This window comes from Hyla sarda, chromosome 6 (assembly GCF_029499605.1).
Source record: "Hyla sarda isolate aHylSar1 chromosome 6, aHylSar1.hap1, whole genome shotgun sequence".
NCBI lineage: Eukaryota > Metazoa > Chordata > Amphibia > Anura > Hylidae > Hyla > Hyla sarda.
Window position 1 is genome coordinate 225255866 of NC_079194.1, and position 16960 is coordinate 225272825.

A 16960-nucleotide genomic window follows, 5' to 3' on the forward strand; every position below is an offset into this window, starting at 1 on the left:
AAGTCTAAAAAATTAACCCCTTCCATATTAAAAGTTGAAATCACCCCCTTTTCCCAAATTCCATATAAAAAATATATAAACATATGTAGTATCGCCGAATGCGTAAATGTCCAAACTATAAAAAAAATAACATTAATTAAACCTTATGGTCAATGGGGTTTATGTAAAAAAATACCAAAGTTCACAATTGTGTATTTTTGGTCACTTTCTATGCCCTAAATTTTTTTTTATAACAAAACGATCAAAAAGTCCCATGTAAACAGAAATGGTACCGATAAAAACTAAAGATTCTGGTGCAAAAATTGAGCCCTCACACATCCCTGTATACATAAAAATAAAAATAAAGTTATATGGGTCAGAACAGGAAATTTTAAACCTACTAATTTTCGTGCATAAAGTTATAATTGTTTAACAGAAGTAAAGCCATATCAAACCTATGTAAGTTGGGTATCATTTTAATTGTATGGATCTACAGAATAAAGATAAGTGAGGAGATACATCAAGACGAGTGCTAAGGAGAAGTTGACCAGTTGCCCATAGCAACCAATCAGATTGCTTCTTTAATTTTTCACAGACCTCTTTAAAAATGAAAGAAGCAATCGGATTGGTTGTTATGGTCAACTGGTCAACTTTTCCTCTGCACAGTTTTTGATAAATATCCCTGAAGGTGTCTTTTTCTTTTTTTTTTTTTTTTTTACAATAAAGTGCTCTGCATAGAATTGGAAGCCCCTAATAGTTACAAAATGCTGTTAGTTAGTTTCTTTTCAATTTAGCCCCACAAATAATTTTTGTCTTGTTTCACCGTAGATTTTGTTGTGAAATTATTGTTGTCATTACAAAGTAAAATTGGTGGTGCAAAAAACAAGCCCTTGATGTCCCAAACAGCTGAGAGACCAGCGGGAGGGCCCTTACCTGCCTCCTTGCCATCCGATCAGTGGTCTGCCATGGTAGGCTGGAGCAGCAGTGCATCAATAACACTGATTAATACATAGCTAAAGCTCAGCATTGAACCGTGTATGCAATCGCAAGATTGCATTTTATAGCCTCCTATGGGGACTAAATAAAAAGTAAAATGTGTAAAAAAAAAAGTTAATAAATGTGAATAAGCTCCCCCACGAATAAAGGTTTGAATTACCCCCTTTTCCAATTTTTTAAAATAAAATAATATAGTCAAAAATAAACATAAACATATGTGGTATCGCCATGTGCATAAATGTCCAAACTATTAAAATATAAGGTTAGTTAAACCGCACCGTCGATGGCTTACACGTAAAAAAAAAAAATACCAAATCCAAAATTGAGCATTTTTGGTCACTTTCATATACCATAAACATTTTTATAAAATGCAATCAAAAAGTCCCAATCAAAACAAAAATGGTACTGATAAAAACTACAGACTACAGCACAAAAAATAAGCCCTCATATAGCCCGTGTGCAGAAAAATAAAAAGATGATAGGGGTCAGAAGATGACAATTTTAAACATACTAATTTTGGTGCATGTAGTTATAATTTTTTTAAGTAGTAAAATAAAATAAAACCTAGATAAATTTGGTATCCTTGTAACCGTATGGACCTACAGAATAAAGATAAGTTATTTTTGCCAAAAAGTGCATTGCGTGGAATGAAAGTCCCCAAAAGTTACAAAATGGCGTTTGTTTTCTTTTTTCATTTCACCACACAAGTTTTTTTTTTAGTTTTGCTGCAGATTATGTTGTAAAATAAGTGACGTCATTACAAAGTATGATTGGTGATGCAAAAAACAACCCCTCATATGGGTCTGTAGGTACAAAATTGAAAGCTTTATGATTTTTAGAAGGGGAGGAGGAAAAAATGAAAGTGCAAAAACAAAAATTGTCCAGGTCCTTAAGATGATAAAAAAATAAAATAAAAAAAAAAGCAGTCAAATTCCACAAATGCTAAATATTGGTGAAAGAAAGATATTTTATGTACTGTAATTGGACCAATTAAAAAGTTTTTCTGACTCTTCGTTACTTGAATGGGTTATTTTGCCTTGCTTATTTTTTTTCTTAGAATTGGGATTTGACCAATATGTGTGTTTTTTTTCTACACCTATCCAATAGATTGCAAAATACAACTTTCAGAAGAAAGTACATGAAATGGTAAGTAATTCCAAAACAAAAAGTATGTGTTTATTTTAGATTCTGTTAAAGGGGTTGTACGCTGCCCTGCAGTTCGGAGCTCCGCTCACAGCATCCGGAAGTTCATTACTCCAAACGCTGTATGCAGGCTTCCGTGTTCGCGCCCGCCGGGTGTGACATCACGCCCGGCCCCTTCGTGACGTCTCGCCCGCCCCCTCGTGACGTCTCGCCCGCCCCCTCAACGAAAGTCTATGGCAAGCTCCAAACTCCAAACGCACACAGCGTTTGGAGTAATGAACTTCCGGACGCTGTGAGCGAAGCTCCGAACTGCAGGGCAGCGCACAACCCCTTTAACGTTATGTTTGAGCCTTTTTGTGCAGATATATTGAAAATGCAGTGTAAACATAGCCTTACTTACAGTACGTACTTGCAGTACTTTTCTGTTGTTTTACTGTCCAAAATTCAATGAATGCAAAAAAGTCCTATTGAGAGGCATGCCGTACCCCAGATTTACCAGTACTCCTAACTTGGTGTTGTTGCCTCCATCTTGGCTCCACTCGGCCGTGCATTGATTGTTTTTAAACAGGGTTTGTTACAAACACAGAGCTCTCTATGTCCCTGCTAGTTACTGTGTACTTTTCTAATGGTTGAAAAAGAATTTAACCTCTGTGTATATAAATCAGTGGCAGGACTGACTTAACACACAGGTGCTTTGCCCATGCAACAGGAATCTGAGAAAACTTGTCCTTTTTATAAATATGTTATTCATTTTAAATCAGCCAAAATATTGAAGCCACTGACTGACAAAATGAATAACATGATAATGTGAGCTGTCAATGGGTGGAATAAAGTGGGCAAAAAGCTATCAGTCCGTCAAGTAGATGTGTTGGACACAGGAAAAAATGGTCAAACTTTAGGATCTGGGCAACTTTAACAAGGACCAAATTGTGATGGGTAGATTCAGAGCTGTTTTTGCTATTAGGAAGCTGAGGACCTTTGCCAAGGGCAGCATTGTTGAGGGGGCAGCATCAATTTTCTACCTTTGATTGAATCGTCATGGTTCAGAACAGCTAGCAAATTTGCACTTGCAACATGCTCGCACATGTGAATTCATGATAAATTTTACCACTTTCTAGGTATAGGGGTAAAATCCACAGTGAATCTACAACATATTTGTGACAGATCTGCATGAAACACTTTGGCAGATGTGAAATCACTCTATTGGGATGTCCACACTTTCAATGGAAGGAAAACATGAGTGTGGCAACTCAGCTGTAGTTATATCCATGAAAAAGGTATATCTTTATTCCATGTATAAAAAACGTAGCAAAAATATATAGCAGGGGGGAAACATCACAACAAGAAGCAAAGGGATCTTAAGGTCCTCACAGCCATTTCATGACCATAATGCACTTCGCTGTGTTGGGTCTATAATATTCTGATATGTGTTGCTATATCTATACTCATATGCCTTTGCTAAATGCTATATGCTATTACTAAAATATTGCAGAAGAACTTTGTTTTCCTTTATTCAAAACATTTCAGCTTGCTCTTTGCCTGTAATTAAGATGAAAACCTTGGGATGGAGCCTGAAGATACAAGAAGTTAGGAGTTGAAGTCTAAACATTGGGCTTTTGTGGAAGGATGTAAAAATCTCAAGATAGAGAAGTTGCAACATAAGTGATCTATGCTACGCCATGCTCAAATGACCAATCAGCATATAAAATGATGATTTGATGCGGTAGTTTTTACCCTCCCCTTTTTGTTAAATGGGCACTCTCATTAAAACAAATTTTTGCTATTGCACTCCTTATGGTAAATAAAAAATATTTCTAATATACTTTGTTTAAAAAAAATTAAGTTTTCTATGTTTTATTTGTGCTTAAAAGTTTTCTAAGTTTTATTTGTGCTTAAAAAAGCTCAAGAGCACATTTTCCCCAATCTTATTCACAGACTTAGGACCGAGGTCCAAACACAGTAAGTGCAGCCTGGAGTGCTGAGGGGTGTGTGTCCAACCAACAGCATATGGCAGTTAAGTGTGAGAGGAGCTATGATTGGATGATTCTGGACACACCCCCCTCAGCACTCCAGGCTGCTCTTTCTGTGTTTGGACCTTGGTCCTAAGTCTGTGTATAAGATGGGGGAAAATGTGCTCTTGAGCTTTTTTAAGCACAAATAAAACATAGAAAATTTCATTTTTTTTAAACAAAGTATATGAGAAATATTTTTTATTTACCATAAGGAGTGCAATAAAAAAAATAATTTTTTTAATGAGAGTTACCCTTTAATTGTAAAAACTAATTTGATTTTCTAATAAAGAGCAGAACTCCTTGGGAGTCAGTGCAGAAAAGGAGATTTATGCCAACATTGTCTGGTTATGTCGACACTCAGCAAAATAGCACAGCGGTAGTCACTTACAGTTTAAGGCCTCACCTTAAGGCATCCTTGACAGCTGGACCACCTCAAACGGACTTACTACACAGGTTTACTAAATATGTGATCAAGGGAGAGGGACCCATATTACCATTCACAAGACATCTATAAATACCATTCCAAAAAAAAATATATATACAAAACACCTTGTGCATTATACATATACATATATCTATATACATATATATTTATTTTTTTATATGTATATACATTATTTTTTTGTAACATTTTTTTTTACCTGACTTATGGAATAAAGATATATCTTTTTCATAAATATAACTACAACTGAGTTGCAGCACATTTTTTCCTTTCATTGAAAGTGTGGATTGTGTCTTACTTTAATCGGAACGCAGAGCAACGGCGGATTTTATCCACCCAAGCAGTGATTACACCAAATACCAGAGAGACCACTTCATGGAAATATGTGAGTAATAGAACAGTGCTCAGCATTTGTATCTTTCTATGGTTTACCCTATAGGGATGTGTTCAGTCTGAGTCCCTAGGTCATAATGGGCTGTAAATATGGCTCTATGGAGATGACTGGGTTATGGCATCTCCAAAACAGCAGGTCTTATGGGGTATTTCCAGTATACATAGTTTTTTGTTTAACCCCTTAAGGACGCAGGACGTAAATGTACGTCCTGGTGAGGTGGTACTTAACGCACCAGGACGTACATTTACGTCCTAAGCATAACCGCGGGCATCGGAGCGATGCCCGTGTCATGCGCGGCTGATCCCGGCTGCTGATCGCAGCCAGGGACCCGCCGGCAATGGCCGACGCCCGCGATCTCGCGGGCGTCCGCCATTAACCCCTCAGGTGCCGGGATCAATACAGATCCCGGCATCTGCGGGAGTTCGCGATTAAAATGAACGATCGGATCGCCCGCAGCGCTGCTGCGGGGATCCGATCATTCATAACGCCGCACGGAGGTCCCCTCACCTTCCTCCGTGCGGCTCCCGGCGTCTCCTGCTCTGGTCTGTGATCGAGCAGACCAGAGCAGGAGATGACCGATAATACTGATCTGTTCTATGTCCTATACATAGAACAGATCAGTATTAGCAATCATGGTATTGCTATGAATAGTCCCATATGGGGACTATTCAAGTGTAAAAAAAAATGTAAAAAAATGTAAAAGTAAAAGTAAAAAAAAAGTGAAAAATCCCCTCCCCCAATAAAAAAGTAAAACGTCCGTTTTTTCCTATTTTACCCCCAAAAAGCGTAAAAAACATTTTTTATAGACATATTTGGTATCACCGCGTGCGTAAATGTCCGAACTATTAAAATAAAATGTTAATGATCCCGTACGGTGAACGGCGTGAACGAAAAAAAAATAAAAAAAGTCCAAAATTCCTACTTTTTTAATACATTTTATTAAAAAAAAAATTATAAAAAATGTATTAAAAGTTTTTTATATACAAATGTGGTATCAAAAAAAAGTACAGATCATGGCGCAAAAAATGAGCCCCCATACCGCCGCTTATACGGAAAAATAAAAAAGTTATAGGTCATCAAAATAAAGGGATTATAAACGTACTAATTTGGTTAAAAAGTTTGTGATTTTTTTAAGCGCAACAATAATATAAAAGTATATAATAATGGGTATCATTTTAATCGTATTGACCCTCAGAATAAAGAACACACGTCATTTTTACCAGAAATTGTACGGCGTGAAAACAAAACCTTCCAAAATTAGCAAAATTGCGTTTTTTGTTTTAATTTCCCCACAAAAATAGTGTTTTTTGGTTGCGCCATACATTTTATGATATAATGAGTGATGTCATTACAAAGGACAACTGGTCGCGCAAAAAACAAGCCCTCATACTAGTCTGTGGATGAAAATATAAAAGAGTTATGATTTTTAGAAGGCGAGGAGGAAAAAATGAAAACGTAAAAATTAAATTGTCTGAGTCCTTAAGGCCAAAATGGGCTGAGTCCTTAAGGGGTTAAGAGACAAGCAAAATAACAATCTTGCTGCTATTTTCCATTACATAGATAACAAAAATAAAACAAATAATATCACATAGTGAGCATTCAAACAAATTTAGGGTACTTCTTTGGGGAAGAAACACACAAATTGTATATTAATTTAAAGGCATCAAATCTGCAAGATATGTCTGTCTCTGAGACCAATAACTTTTTTTTAACTGGCTAACATGGCTCTAATCCTTTGACTTTTTCAGTATATAGTGGTCATCATTTACAAGGGTTGTAAGGAAGGATAATTGGAACCCATGACAGGGCTTTGATGTATGCTGGAAGTATAGGTTAGCTCATCTGGTCCATTCCACAGAAGGGTTAATTTAGCACAGATTGTTAAAAAAAAGTTATTGCTGGCTATGCGAAAAAGGCACCAGAACATAAAGGGCATTACAGCCTGCTGTCCACAAGTACAAAGGGTCTGCCTGATGTGTGTGCATACTTCTTACCTGGGGAAAAGATGGTATCAGGATGTGCTTTGTGAACAAGGCAAGCCAGTGGGGGAAGTATTATACCGTGAGCAAAGATCTGCTATAAAACTTTGGTTTCCTGGTTGGGAAACATTGTCTGTTTCCTAACTCAGTGTTTCCCAACCCGTGTGCCTCCAGCTGTTGCAAAACTATAACTACCAGCATGCACTGATAGACTGTGCATGCTGGGAGTTGTAGTTTTGCAACAGCTGGAGGTCCCCCCCCCCTGTGAATGTACAGGGTACATTCACATGGGCAGGGGCTTACAGTGAGTATCGGGCTGCAAGTTTGTGATGCAGCAAATTTTGCGCGGCAGCTCAAACTCGCTGGAACCCCCCCTGCCCGTGTGACTGTACCCTAAAAACACTACACCACACTAACACAAAATAAAATAAAAAGTAAAAAACACTACATATACACATACCCCTACACAGCCCCCCTCCCCTCCCCAATAAAAATGAAAAACATCTGGTACGCCACTGTTTTCAAAATGGAGCCTCCAGTTGTTGCAAAACAACAACTCCCAGTATTGCCGGACAGCCGTCGACTGTCCAAGCATGCTGGGAGTTTTGCTACAGCTGGAGGCACCCTGTTTGGGAATCACTGGCGTAGAATACCCCTATGTCCACCCCTATGCAAATCCCTAATTCAGGCCTCAAATGCGCATGGCGCTCTCACTTTGGAGTCCTGTCGTATTTCAAGGCAACAGTTTAGGGCCACATATGGGGTATTGCCGTACTCGGGAGAAATTGCCTTACAAATTTTGGGGGGCTTTTTCTCCTTTCACCCCTTATGAAAAGGTGAAGTTGGGGTCTACACCAGCATGTTAGTGTAAAAAAATAATTTTTTTACACTAACATGCTGGTGTTGCCCTATACTTTTCATTTTGACAAGAGGTAAAAGGGAAAAAAGCCCCCCAAAATTTGAAATGCAATTTCTCCCGACTACGGAGATACCCCATATGTGGGCGCAAAGTGCTCTGGAGGCGCACAACAAGGCCCAGAAGGGAGAGTGCACTATGTACATTTGAGGTGATTTGCACAGGGGTGGCTGATTGTTACAGCGGTTTTGACAAACGCAAAAAAAAAAAACCCACATGTGACCCCATTTCGGAAACTACACCCCTCACGGAATTTAATGAGGGGTGCAGTGAGAATTTACACCCCACTGGTGTCTGACAGATCTTTGGAACAGTGGGCTGCACAAATTAAAAATTTTTTACAGCCCACTGTTCCAAAGATATGACAGACACCAGTGGGGGGTAAATGCTCACTGTACCCCTTGTTACGTTCCTCAAGGGGTCTAGTTTCCAAAATGGTATGCCATATGGGGGTTATTTTGCTGTTCTGGCACCATAGGGGCTTCCCAAATGCGACATGCCCCCCGAGCAAAATTTGCTCTCAAAAAGCCAAATATGACTCCTCTTCTGAGCATTGTAGTTCGCCCGTAGTGCGCTTCAGGTCAACTTATGGGGTACCTCCATACTCAGAAGAGATGGGGTTACAAATTTTGGGGGGTATTTTCTGCTATTAATCCTTGCAAAAATGTGAAATTTGGGGGAAAACACACATTTTATTGAAATTTTTTTAAATTTTTTTTACATATGCAAAAGTCGTGAAACACCTGTGGGGTATTAAGGCTCACTTTATTCCTTGTTACGTTCCTCAAGGGGTATAGTTTCCAAAATGGTATGCCATGTGGGGTTTATTTTCCTGTTCTGGCACCATAGGGGCTTCCTAAATGCAACATGCCCCCCAAAAACCATTTCAGAAAAACGTATGCTCCAAAATCCCCTTGTCGCTCCTTCCCTTCTGAGCCCTCTACTGCGCCCGCCGAACACTTTACATACACATATGAGGTATGTGCTTACTCGAGAGAAATTGGGCTACAAATATAAGTATACATTTTCTCCTTTTACTCCTTGTAAAAATTAAAAAATTGGGTCTACAAGAACATGCGAGTGTAAAAAAATGAAGATTGTGAATTTTCTCCTTCACTTTGCTGCTATTCCTGTGAAACACCTAAAGGGTTAAAATGCTGACTGAATGTGATTTTGAATACTTTGGGGGGTGCAGTTTTTATAATGGGGTCATTTGTGGGGTATTTCTATGATGAAGACACTTCAAATTCACTTCAAACCTGAACTGGTCCCTGAAAAATTGTGATTTTGGAAATTTTGTGAAAAATTGGAAAATTGCTGCTGAACTTTGAAGCCCTCTGATGTCTTCCAAAAGTAAAAACTCGTCAATTTTATGATGCAAATATAAAGTAGACATATTGTTTATGTGAATAAAAAATAATAATATTTGGAATATCCATTTTCATTACAAGCAGAGAGCTTCAAAGTTAGAAAAATTTTCAAATTTTTCATCAAATTTTGGGATTTTTCACCAAGAAAGGATGCAAGTTACCAAAAATTTTTACCACTAAGTTAAAGTAGAATATGTCACGAAAAAACAATCTCTGAATCAGAATGATAACTAAAAGCATTCCAGAGTTATTAATGTTTAAAGTGACAGTGGTCAAATGTGCAAAAAATATCCGGGTCCTAAGGTGTAAAATGGCTGGGTCCTTAAGGGGTTAAAGGGGTTATCCACCATAAGATGAATTTAGTATGTACCTGGCAGGCAGTAATGGACATGCTTGGAAAGCATCTGCGCTTGTCCTGGGGCTAAATGGCTATGTTGTGAGATTACCATAACACTATGGCTAGCTTTTTGTGTACTTGTATTTCCTCTTTGACTTTTCTTTTTTGACTACAAATCCCACAATTCCATTTTCCACCCTCCCACACATCAGCCACCCCACCCATTGAAACATAAATGAGCTGCATCCATCAAAAGACCTGTGGTATTCAATCAGGGTGCCACCAGCTGTTGCATTAGTTGCAGATTGATGCCTCCACCCATTGAAGCAGACAGTCTCCCTGTCATCAACTGACTAGTGAGTCTGGTCTTGGCCGCATTGCAAGCTGGGAAAAATCTGAGACAACAGTCATTTTGTATGCTGTTAAAAGTAAATAGTGGGGTGAAAATCACATAAGAATTGTGAGAAAACCGTCACACTAACTTTACAGCCCCTGCAGCATAGTCAAATAAAAAAAAATCCTGGAATACCCCTTTAAACACACTATCTTATTGTAGTGGTATTACCTAATGGCAGTGACCTCTTTCAGCACAATAATGTACCTGTCACACTGCAAAAATTGTTAAGGAATAGTTTGAGGACCTTGACAACGTATTCTTTGCATTGACTTGACCTCCAAATACCCTACATAACAATGGATTGAGCATCTGTGGGATGTACTAGAAAAACATGTCCAATCCCTGGGTGCCTGAAGCCAAAACAAGACTTAACCCCTTAACGACAGTGGACATAAATGTACGTCATGGTGACGTGGTACTTAGCGCACCATGATGTACATTTACGCTCCGCCATGATCGCGAGCATCGGAGCAGTGCTCGCTTCATGCCCGGCAGGTACCGGCTGCTATCAGTAGCCAGGGACCTGCCGGTAATGGCGGACATCCGCGATCGCGCGGATGTCCGCCATTAACCCCTCAGATGCCGTGATCAATACAGATCACGGAATCTGCAGCAGTGCGGTACTTTGAATGGATGATCGGATCGCCCGCAGCGCTGCCGCGGGGATCCGATCATCAAGCATGGCGGCAGGAGGTCCCCTCACCTGGCTCCGGCCGTCTCCTGGGGTCTTCTACTCTGGTCTGCGATCGAGCAGACCAGAGCAGAAGATGACCAATAATACTGACACTGCTCAGTATTAGTAATCAAAGGATTGCTATGAATAGTCCCCTATGGGGACATAAAAAGTGTAAAAAAAATAAAAATAAAATAAAAAGTAAAAAAATTTGAAAAATCCCCTCCCCCAATAAAAAATTAAAATGTACATTTTTCCCATTTTACCCCTAAAAAAGCGTAAAAAAAATTAATACACATATTTGGTATCGCCGCATGCATGAAAGTCTGAACTATTAAAATATATTGTTAATTATCCCGTACGGTGAACGGCGTAAACGTAAAAAAATTAAAGTCAAAAATTGCTGCATTTTTGTCACATTTCATTAAAAAAAATGAATAAAAAATTTATAAAAAGTAAAACCTAAGCAATAGTGGTACTGATAAAAACTACAGATCATGGCGCAAAAAATGAGTCCTCATATCGCCCCATATCCGGAAAATTAGAAAGTTATATGTGGTCAAAATAGGGCAATTTCAAACATACTAATTTAGTTAAAATGGTTTGAGATTTTTTTTAAGCGGTACAATTATAGAAAAGCATATATCATGGGTATCATTTTAATTGTATTGACCCACAGAATAAAGAAAACATGTAATTTTTACCAGAAAGTGTACGGCGTGAAAGCAAAACCTTCCAAAATTTGCTGCATTGCAGTTTTCTTTTCAATTTTCCCACATAAATAATAAATGTTTGGTTGCGCCGTACATTTTCTGGTAAAATAAATGATGTAATTACAAAGTACAATTGATGATGCAAAAAACAAGCCCTCATATGGGTCTGTGGATGGAAATATAAGAGAGTTATCATTTTTAGAAGGCGAGGAGGAAAAAACTAAAATGCAAAAATAAAATTGGTCTGGTCCTTAAGGCCAAAATGGGCCTGGTCCTTAAGGGGTTAAAGGGGAACTACGGTGGAATCAAGTAGAAAACAAATGTTTTCAAATCACTGGTGCCTCAAAGTTAAACAGATTTGTAAATTATGATCTATGGATAGCAAGAAAAGAGCGGTGCACTGACCGTATTTGTAGCAGATTCCTTTATTCCGTCATGTAAAAACTTGACATGCAGGGGAGCGGGGAGACTGGGAGCACTTCAGGTGAAGGGCCGTATCGCGCGCATGCGCTTCTTCAGACCTGGTTTATCACGTCCAGGGGTGTGCTTTTAAAACCAGGGCCGGGTGTAGTTATGGAAACCACACAGCGTCCCCGGAACAAACAGGTAAGTGAGGAAGTTAGGAGAGGGATGGACAAGGGGAGGGGACAGGGAGGGATAAGGTAACAACAATACATCTTATACACAAGGTAAATTAAAAGCATACTAAAAAAGGCCATTAGCGAATAGGATCAGCACAATACAAAGAGGTTACAGGAATATACTCATGTCATTATGGTCATTTAACCACATGACGCCCATTGCGTCCGTGCGCATGATCCATCGCGACTCTTTGATCATTAATGTTTTGTGCCTGTCCTGTTTTTCTGTTCTACTGATTTGTTCTACTCTTTCTAATGCTGAGAAATGGATGGCTTTAGGGTTCCCTTGATGGCTATCGAGCATATGGGTAATGAACCGCATGGATCCACGTTTTGTTACCAGGGAACAAATGTGTTCCCTTATTCTGTGAAATAGGGGTCTTTTGGTCTTACCTATGTAGTAGTGACTGCATGTACATTTCAGGCAGTATACTACATAGGTAGATCTGCACGTTATGAACTGGTTAACTTTCACTGTATACCCTCCTAATAGTATTTCTTTTGCTCGGGCATTATACTGGCAAAAGAAGCATGACCCACATTTAAAATTTCCAATGGGTCTTGTATCAGTGAGCCAGTTACTAGAGGTTGATTTAGATACTCTATTGCGAGTCGACTTCATGAAATCAGAGATGGTCCTGTTTTTTTTTTGTATGTAATAACAGGTTTTTGTTCTGCTATTGTTTTTAGGTCCTCATCTCTTTGGATCATATACCAATTGTTGTATATGGCTTGCTTAACCCCTTAAGGACAATGGATGTACTCCTACGCCCCCGTTTCCGAGTCCTTAAGGACCTAGGACGTAGGAGTACGCCCTGTCCATTCCCGGCCCCCCGCCGCTAGCCGGAGGGGAGCTGGTGCCCGATGCCTGCTGAAATCGTTCAGCAGGCATCGCGGCATATCGCCCAGGGGGGTCATTATTCCCCCCCATGTCGGCGATGGCCGCAGATCGCTGGACAATTCAGTCCAGCGATCTGCGGCGATTCCGGGTCAATCGGGTCTCCAGTGACCCGGTGACCCGGAATTACTGGCTGATCGGGGCCGTTCGGGGCCCCGAACAGCCAGAGCCTGCAGGGGTGAGGTGGCACTGGTGCCACCTCACGTTCGCCCTGATTCGTCGGCCAGATTCCCGGCCGACCAATCAGGGCGCCTGCTGCGGGTGTCACTCCCGCACCCGCTCCGCCCCTCTTCCAGAGGACGTGAGCGGGTGCGGGACGTGCACCCCTGGTGCTGGGGACCCCGATCCCCGGCGTTAATGTTGGGATCGGGGCCCCAGGAGCGACGGCGGCGGCGGCGGGACTGACCTGCAGCGTCGATCAAGCAGCAGCAGGAGGTGAGTGACAGCCTCCTGCTGTTGCTTAGCAACAGCTCCCAGCATGCAAAAAGGGCATGCTGGGAGCTGTAGTTATGCAACAGGAGGAGGCAGACCACCACAACTCCCAGCATTCCCTTATGGGCATGCTGGGACTTATGGTTTTGCAACAGCTGGAGGCACATTCTTTCTATGGAAAAGTGTACCTTCAGCTGTTGTGTAACTACAACTCCCAGCTTGCACAAACAGCTAAAGTGCATGCTGGGAGTTGTAGTGGTGCATCTGCTGGTTGCATAACTACAACTCCCAGCATGCCCGTTGGCTGTCGGTGACTGCTGAAAGTTGTAGTTTTGCAACAGCTGAAGGCACACTGAGTTAAGTAGCAAACCAGTGTGTCTCCAGCTGTTGCATAACTACAATCCCCAGCATCCCCAGCCAAAGTAGTATGCCTCCCGCTGTTGCATAACTACAACACCCAGCATGCCCTTCCGCTGTCCGTACATGCTGGGGGTTGTAGCTTTTGCAACAGCTGAAGGCACACTGGTTGCAAAACACTGAGTTTGTTGCCAAACTCGGTGTTTCACAACCAGTGTGCCTCCAGCTGTTGCAAAACTACAACTCCCAGCATGCACTGATAGACCGTACATGCTGGGAGTTGTAGTTTTGCAACAGCTGGATGTTCCCCCCCCAATGTGAATGTACAGGTACACTCACATGGGCGGAGGATTACAGTAAGTATCCGGCTGCAAGTTTGAGCTGCGGCAAATTTTCTGCCGCTGCTCAAACTGCCAGCGAGAAACTACTGTGAACCCCCCGCCCGTGCGACTGTACCCTAAAAACACTACACTACCACAAAATAAAATAAAAAGTAAAAAACACTACATATACACATTCCCCTACACAGCCCCCCTCCCCAATAAAAATGAAAAACGTCTGGTACGCTACTGTTTCCAAAACGGAGCCTCCAGCTGTTGCAAAACAACTACTCCCAGTATTACCAGACAGCCACTGACTGTCCAGGCATGCTGGGACTTTTACAACAGCTGGAGGCACCCTGTTTGGGAATCACTGGCGTAGAATACCCCTATGTCCACCCCTATGCAAGTCCCTAATTTAGGCCTCAAATGCGCATGGCGCTCTCACTTTGGAGCCCTGTCGTATTTCAAGGCAACAGTTTAGGGCCACATATGGGGTATCGCCGTACTCGGGAGAAATTGTGTTACAAATTATGGGGGGTATTTTCTGCTATTACCCTTTTTAAAAATCTAAAATTTTTGGGAAACCAACATTTTTGGTAAAAATTTTTAATTTTTTTTTACATATGCAAAAGTTGTGAATCACCTGTGGGGTATTAAGGTTCACATTACCCCTTGTTACGTTCCCCGAGGGGTCTAGTTTCCAAAATAGTATGCCATGTGTTTTTTTTTTTTTGCTGTCCTGGCACCATAGGGGCTTCCTAAATGCGGCATGCCCCCAGAGCAAAATTTGCTTTCAAAAAGCCAAATGTGACTCCTCCTCTTCTGAGACCTGTAGTGCGCCAACAGAGCACTTCTCACCCCCATATGGGGTGTTTTCTGAATCGGGAGAAATTGAGCTTCAAATTTTGGGGGGTATTTTCTGCTATTACCCTTTTAAAAAATGTAAAAATGTTGGGAAACCAAGCATTTTAGGTAAAAAAAATGTTTTTTTTTACATATGCAAAAGTCGTGAAACACCTGTAGGGTATTAAGGTTCACATTACCCCTTATTACGTTCCACGAGGGGTCTAGTTTCCAAAATGGTATGCCATGTGTTTTTTTTTTGCTGTTCTGGCACCATAGGGGCTTCCTAAATGCGGCATGCCCCCAGAGCAAAATTTGCTTTCAAAAAGCCAAATGTGACTCCTTCTCTTCTGAGACCTGTAGTGCGCCAGCAGAGCACTTTTCACCCCCATATGGGGTGTTTTCTGAATCGGGAGAAATTGGGCTTCAAATTGTGGGGGGTATTTTCTGCTATTATCCTTTTTAAAAATGGAACATTTTTGGGAAACCAAGCATTTAAGGTAAAACATTTTTTTTTTTACATATGCAAAAGTCGTGAATCACCTGTGGGGTATTAAGGTTCACTTTACCCCTTGTTACGTTCCCCGAGGGGTCTAGTTTCCAAAATGGTATGCCATGTGGGTTTTTTTTTTGCTGTCCTGGCACCATAGGGGCTTCCTAAAGGTGACATGCCCCCCAAAAACCATTTGTCGCTCCTTCCCTTCTGAGCCCTCTACTGCGCCCGCCGAACAATTAACATAGACATATGAGGTATGTGCTTACTCGAGAGAAATTGGGTTTCAAATACAAGTAAAAATGTTCTCCTTTTTACCCCTTGCAAAAATTGGGTCTACAAGAACATGCGAGTGTAAAAAATGAAGATTGTGAATTTTCTCCTTCACTTTTCTGCTATTCCTGTGAAACACCTAAAGGGTTAATACACTTATTGAATGTCATTTTGAATACTTTGGGGGGGGTGTAGTTTTTATAATGGGGTCATTTATGGGGTATTTCTAATATGAAGACCCTTCAAATCCACTTCAAACCTGAATTGGTCCATGAAAAATAGCGAGTTTGAAAATTTTGTGAAAAATTTCCAAATTGCTGCTTAACTTTGAAGCCCTCTGGTGTCTCCCAAAAGTAAAAACTCATAAATTTTATGATGCAAACATAAAGTAGACATATTGTATATGTGAACCCAAAAATGTTTTATTTTGAATATCCATTTTCCTTACAAGCAGAGAGCTTCAAAGTTTGAAAAATGCAATATTTTCATTTTTTTCATCAAATTTGGGATTTTTCACCAAGAAAGGATGCAAGTTACCATAAAATTTTACCACTAAGTTAAAGTAGAATATGTCACAAAAAAACAATCTCTGAATCAGAATGATAACTAAAAGCATTCCAGAGTTATTAATGTTTAAAGTGACAGTGGTCAGAATTGCAAAAAACGCTCTGGTCCTTAAGGTGTAAAATAGCCTGATCCTTAAGGGGTTAATATGACTATTCAAGGGTGAGTTCTTGAATGCAAAAAAGGATCTTTGTTGATGAGTGATGGATCTTTTTTTATTATCAAACAATGTATGTCTAGGGACTGTATGGATGCATTCTCTGGCTTGTGCGATGACATGTGAGGGATAACCTCTCTGTAAAAAGTGTGTGCCTAGTTCGTCCAATTGCTGGTCAAGGATAGAAGGGAAAGCATTTTAGTCTTATCATTTGACCAAAGGGAATGCTGTTTTTCAACTGTTTTGGATGTGATGACTGATGGTGCAGTAGTGCATTTCTGGATGTGTTTTTGCGGTAGCCTGTGGTGATAATAGTATTATCGTGAATAGTAACTAATACATCCAGAAATTCTAGAGAATTACCTCCAAATTGAGCTGTAAATAACATATTAACATTGTTACTTATATTTAAATACTCAATGAATTGTGTAAATTCTGTGGGAGTTCCATCCCACACTATGAAAATATCGTCTACAAAACGAAGTAGGAGTTTAATGTTTTTTACAAAGGGGTCAACCTTTATCCCCCCTACCCAACCAGGAGGGTCAATTGACCTCTTCTGCAAAGCAGTATGTAGGGAGGTTAAAGCGTTGGTTTACCCCCAACCTCCCTCCAACCTTCCTAAAGA

At 40.4% G+C, this 16960-nt stretch overlaps 1 protein-coding gene across 9 annotated transcripts in view; it reads left to right on the forward strand.

The window, feature by feature from the left end:
* CCDC73 (coiled-coil domain containing 73) overlaps window positions 1-16960 on the forward strand; it is a 250434-nt gene that overhangs the window by 79750 nt on the left and 153724 nt on the right. For all 9 annotated transcript variants that reach the window (XM_056526613.1, XM_056526616.1, XM_056526615.1 and 6 more), the window contains one exon: window positions 2083-2121. In XM_056526613.1, coding sequence (XP_056382588.1) covers window positions 2083-2121 — 39 coding nt within the window. The remainder of the gene's footprint in view (window positions 1-2082; window positions 2122-16960) is intronic.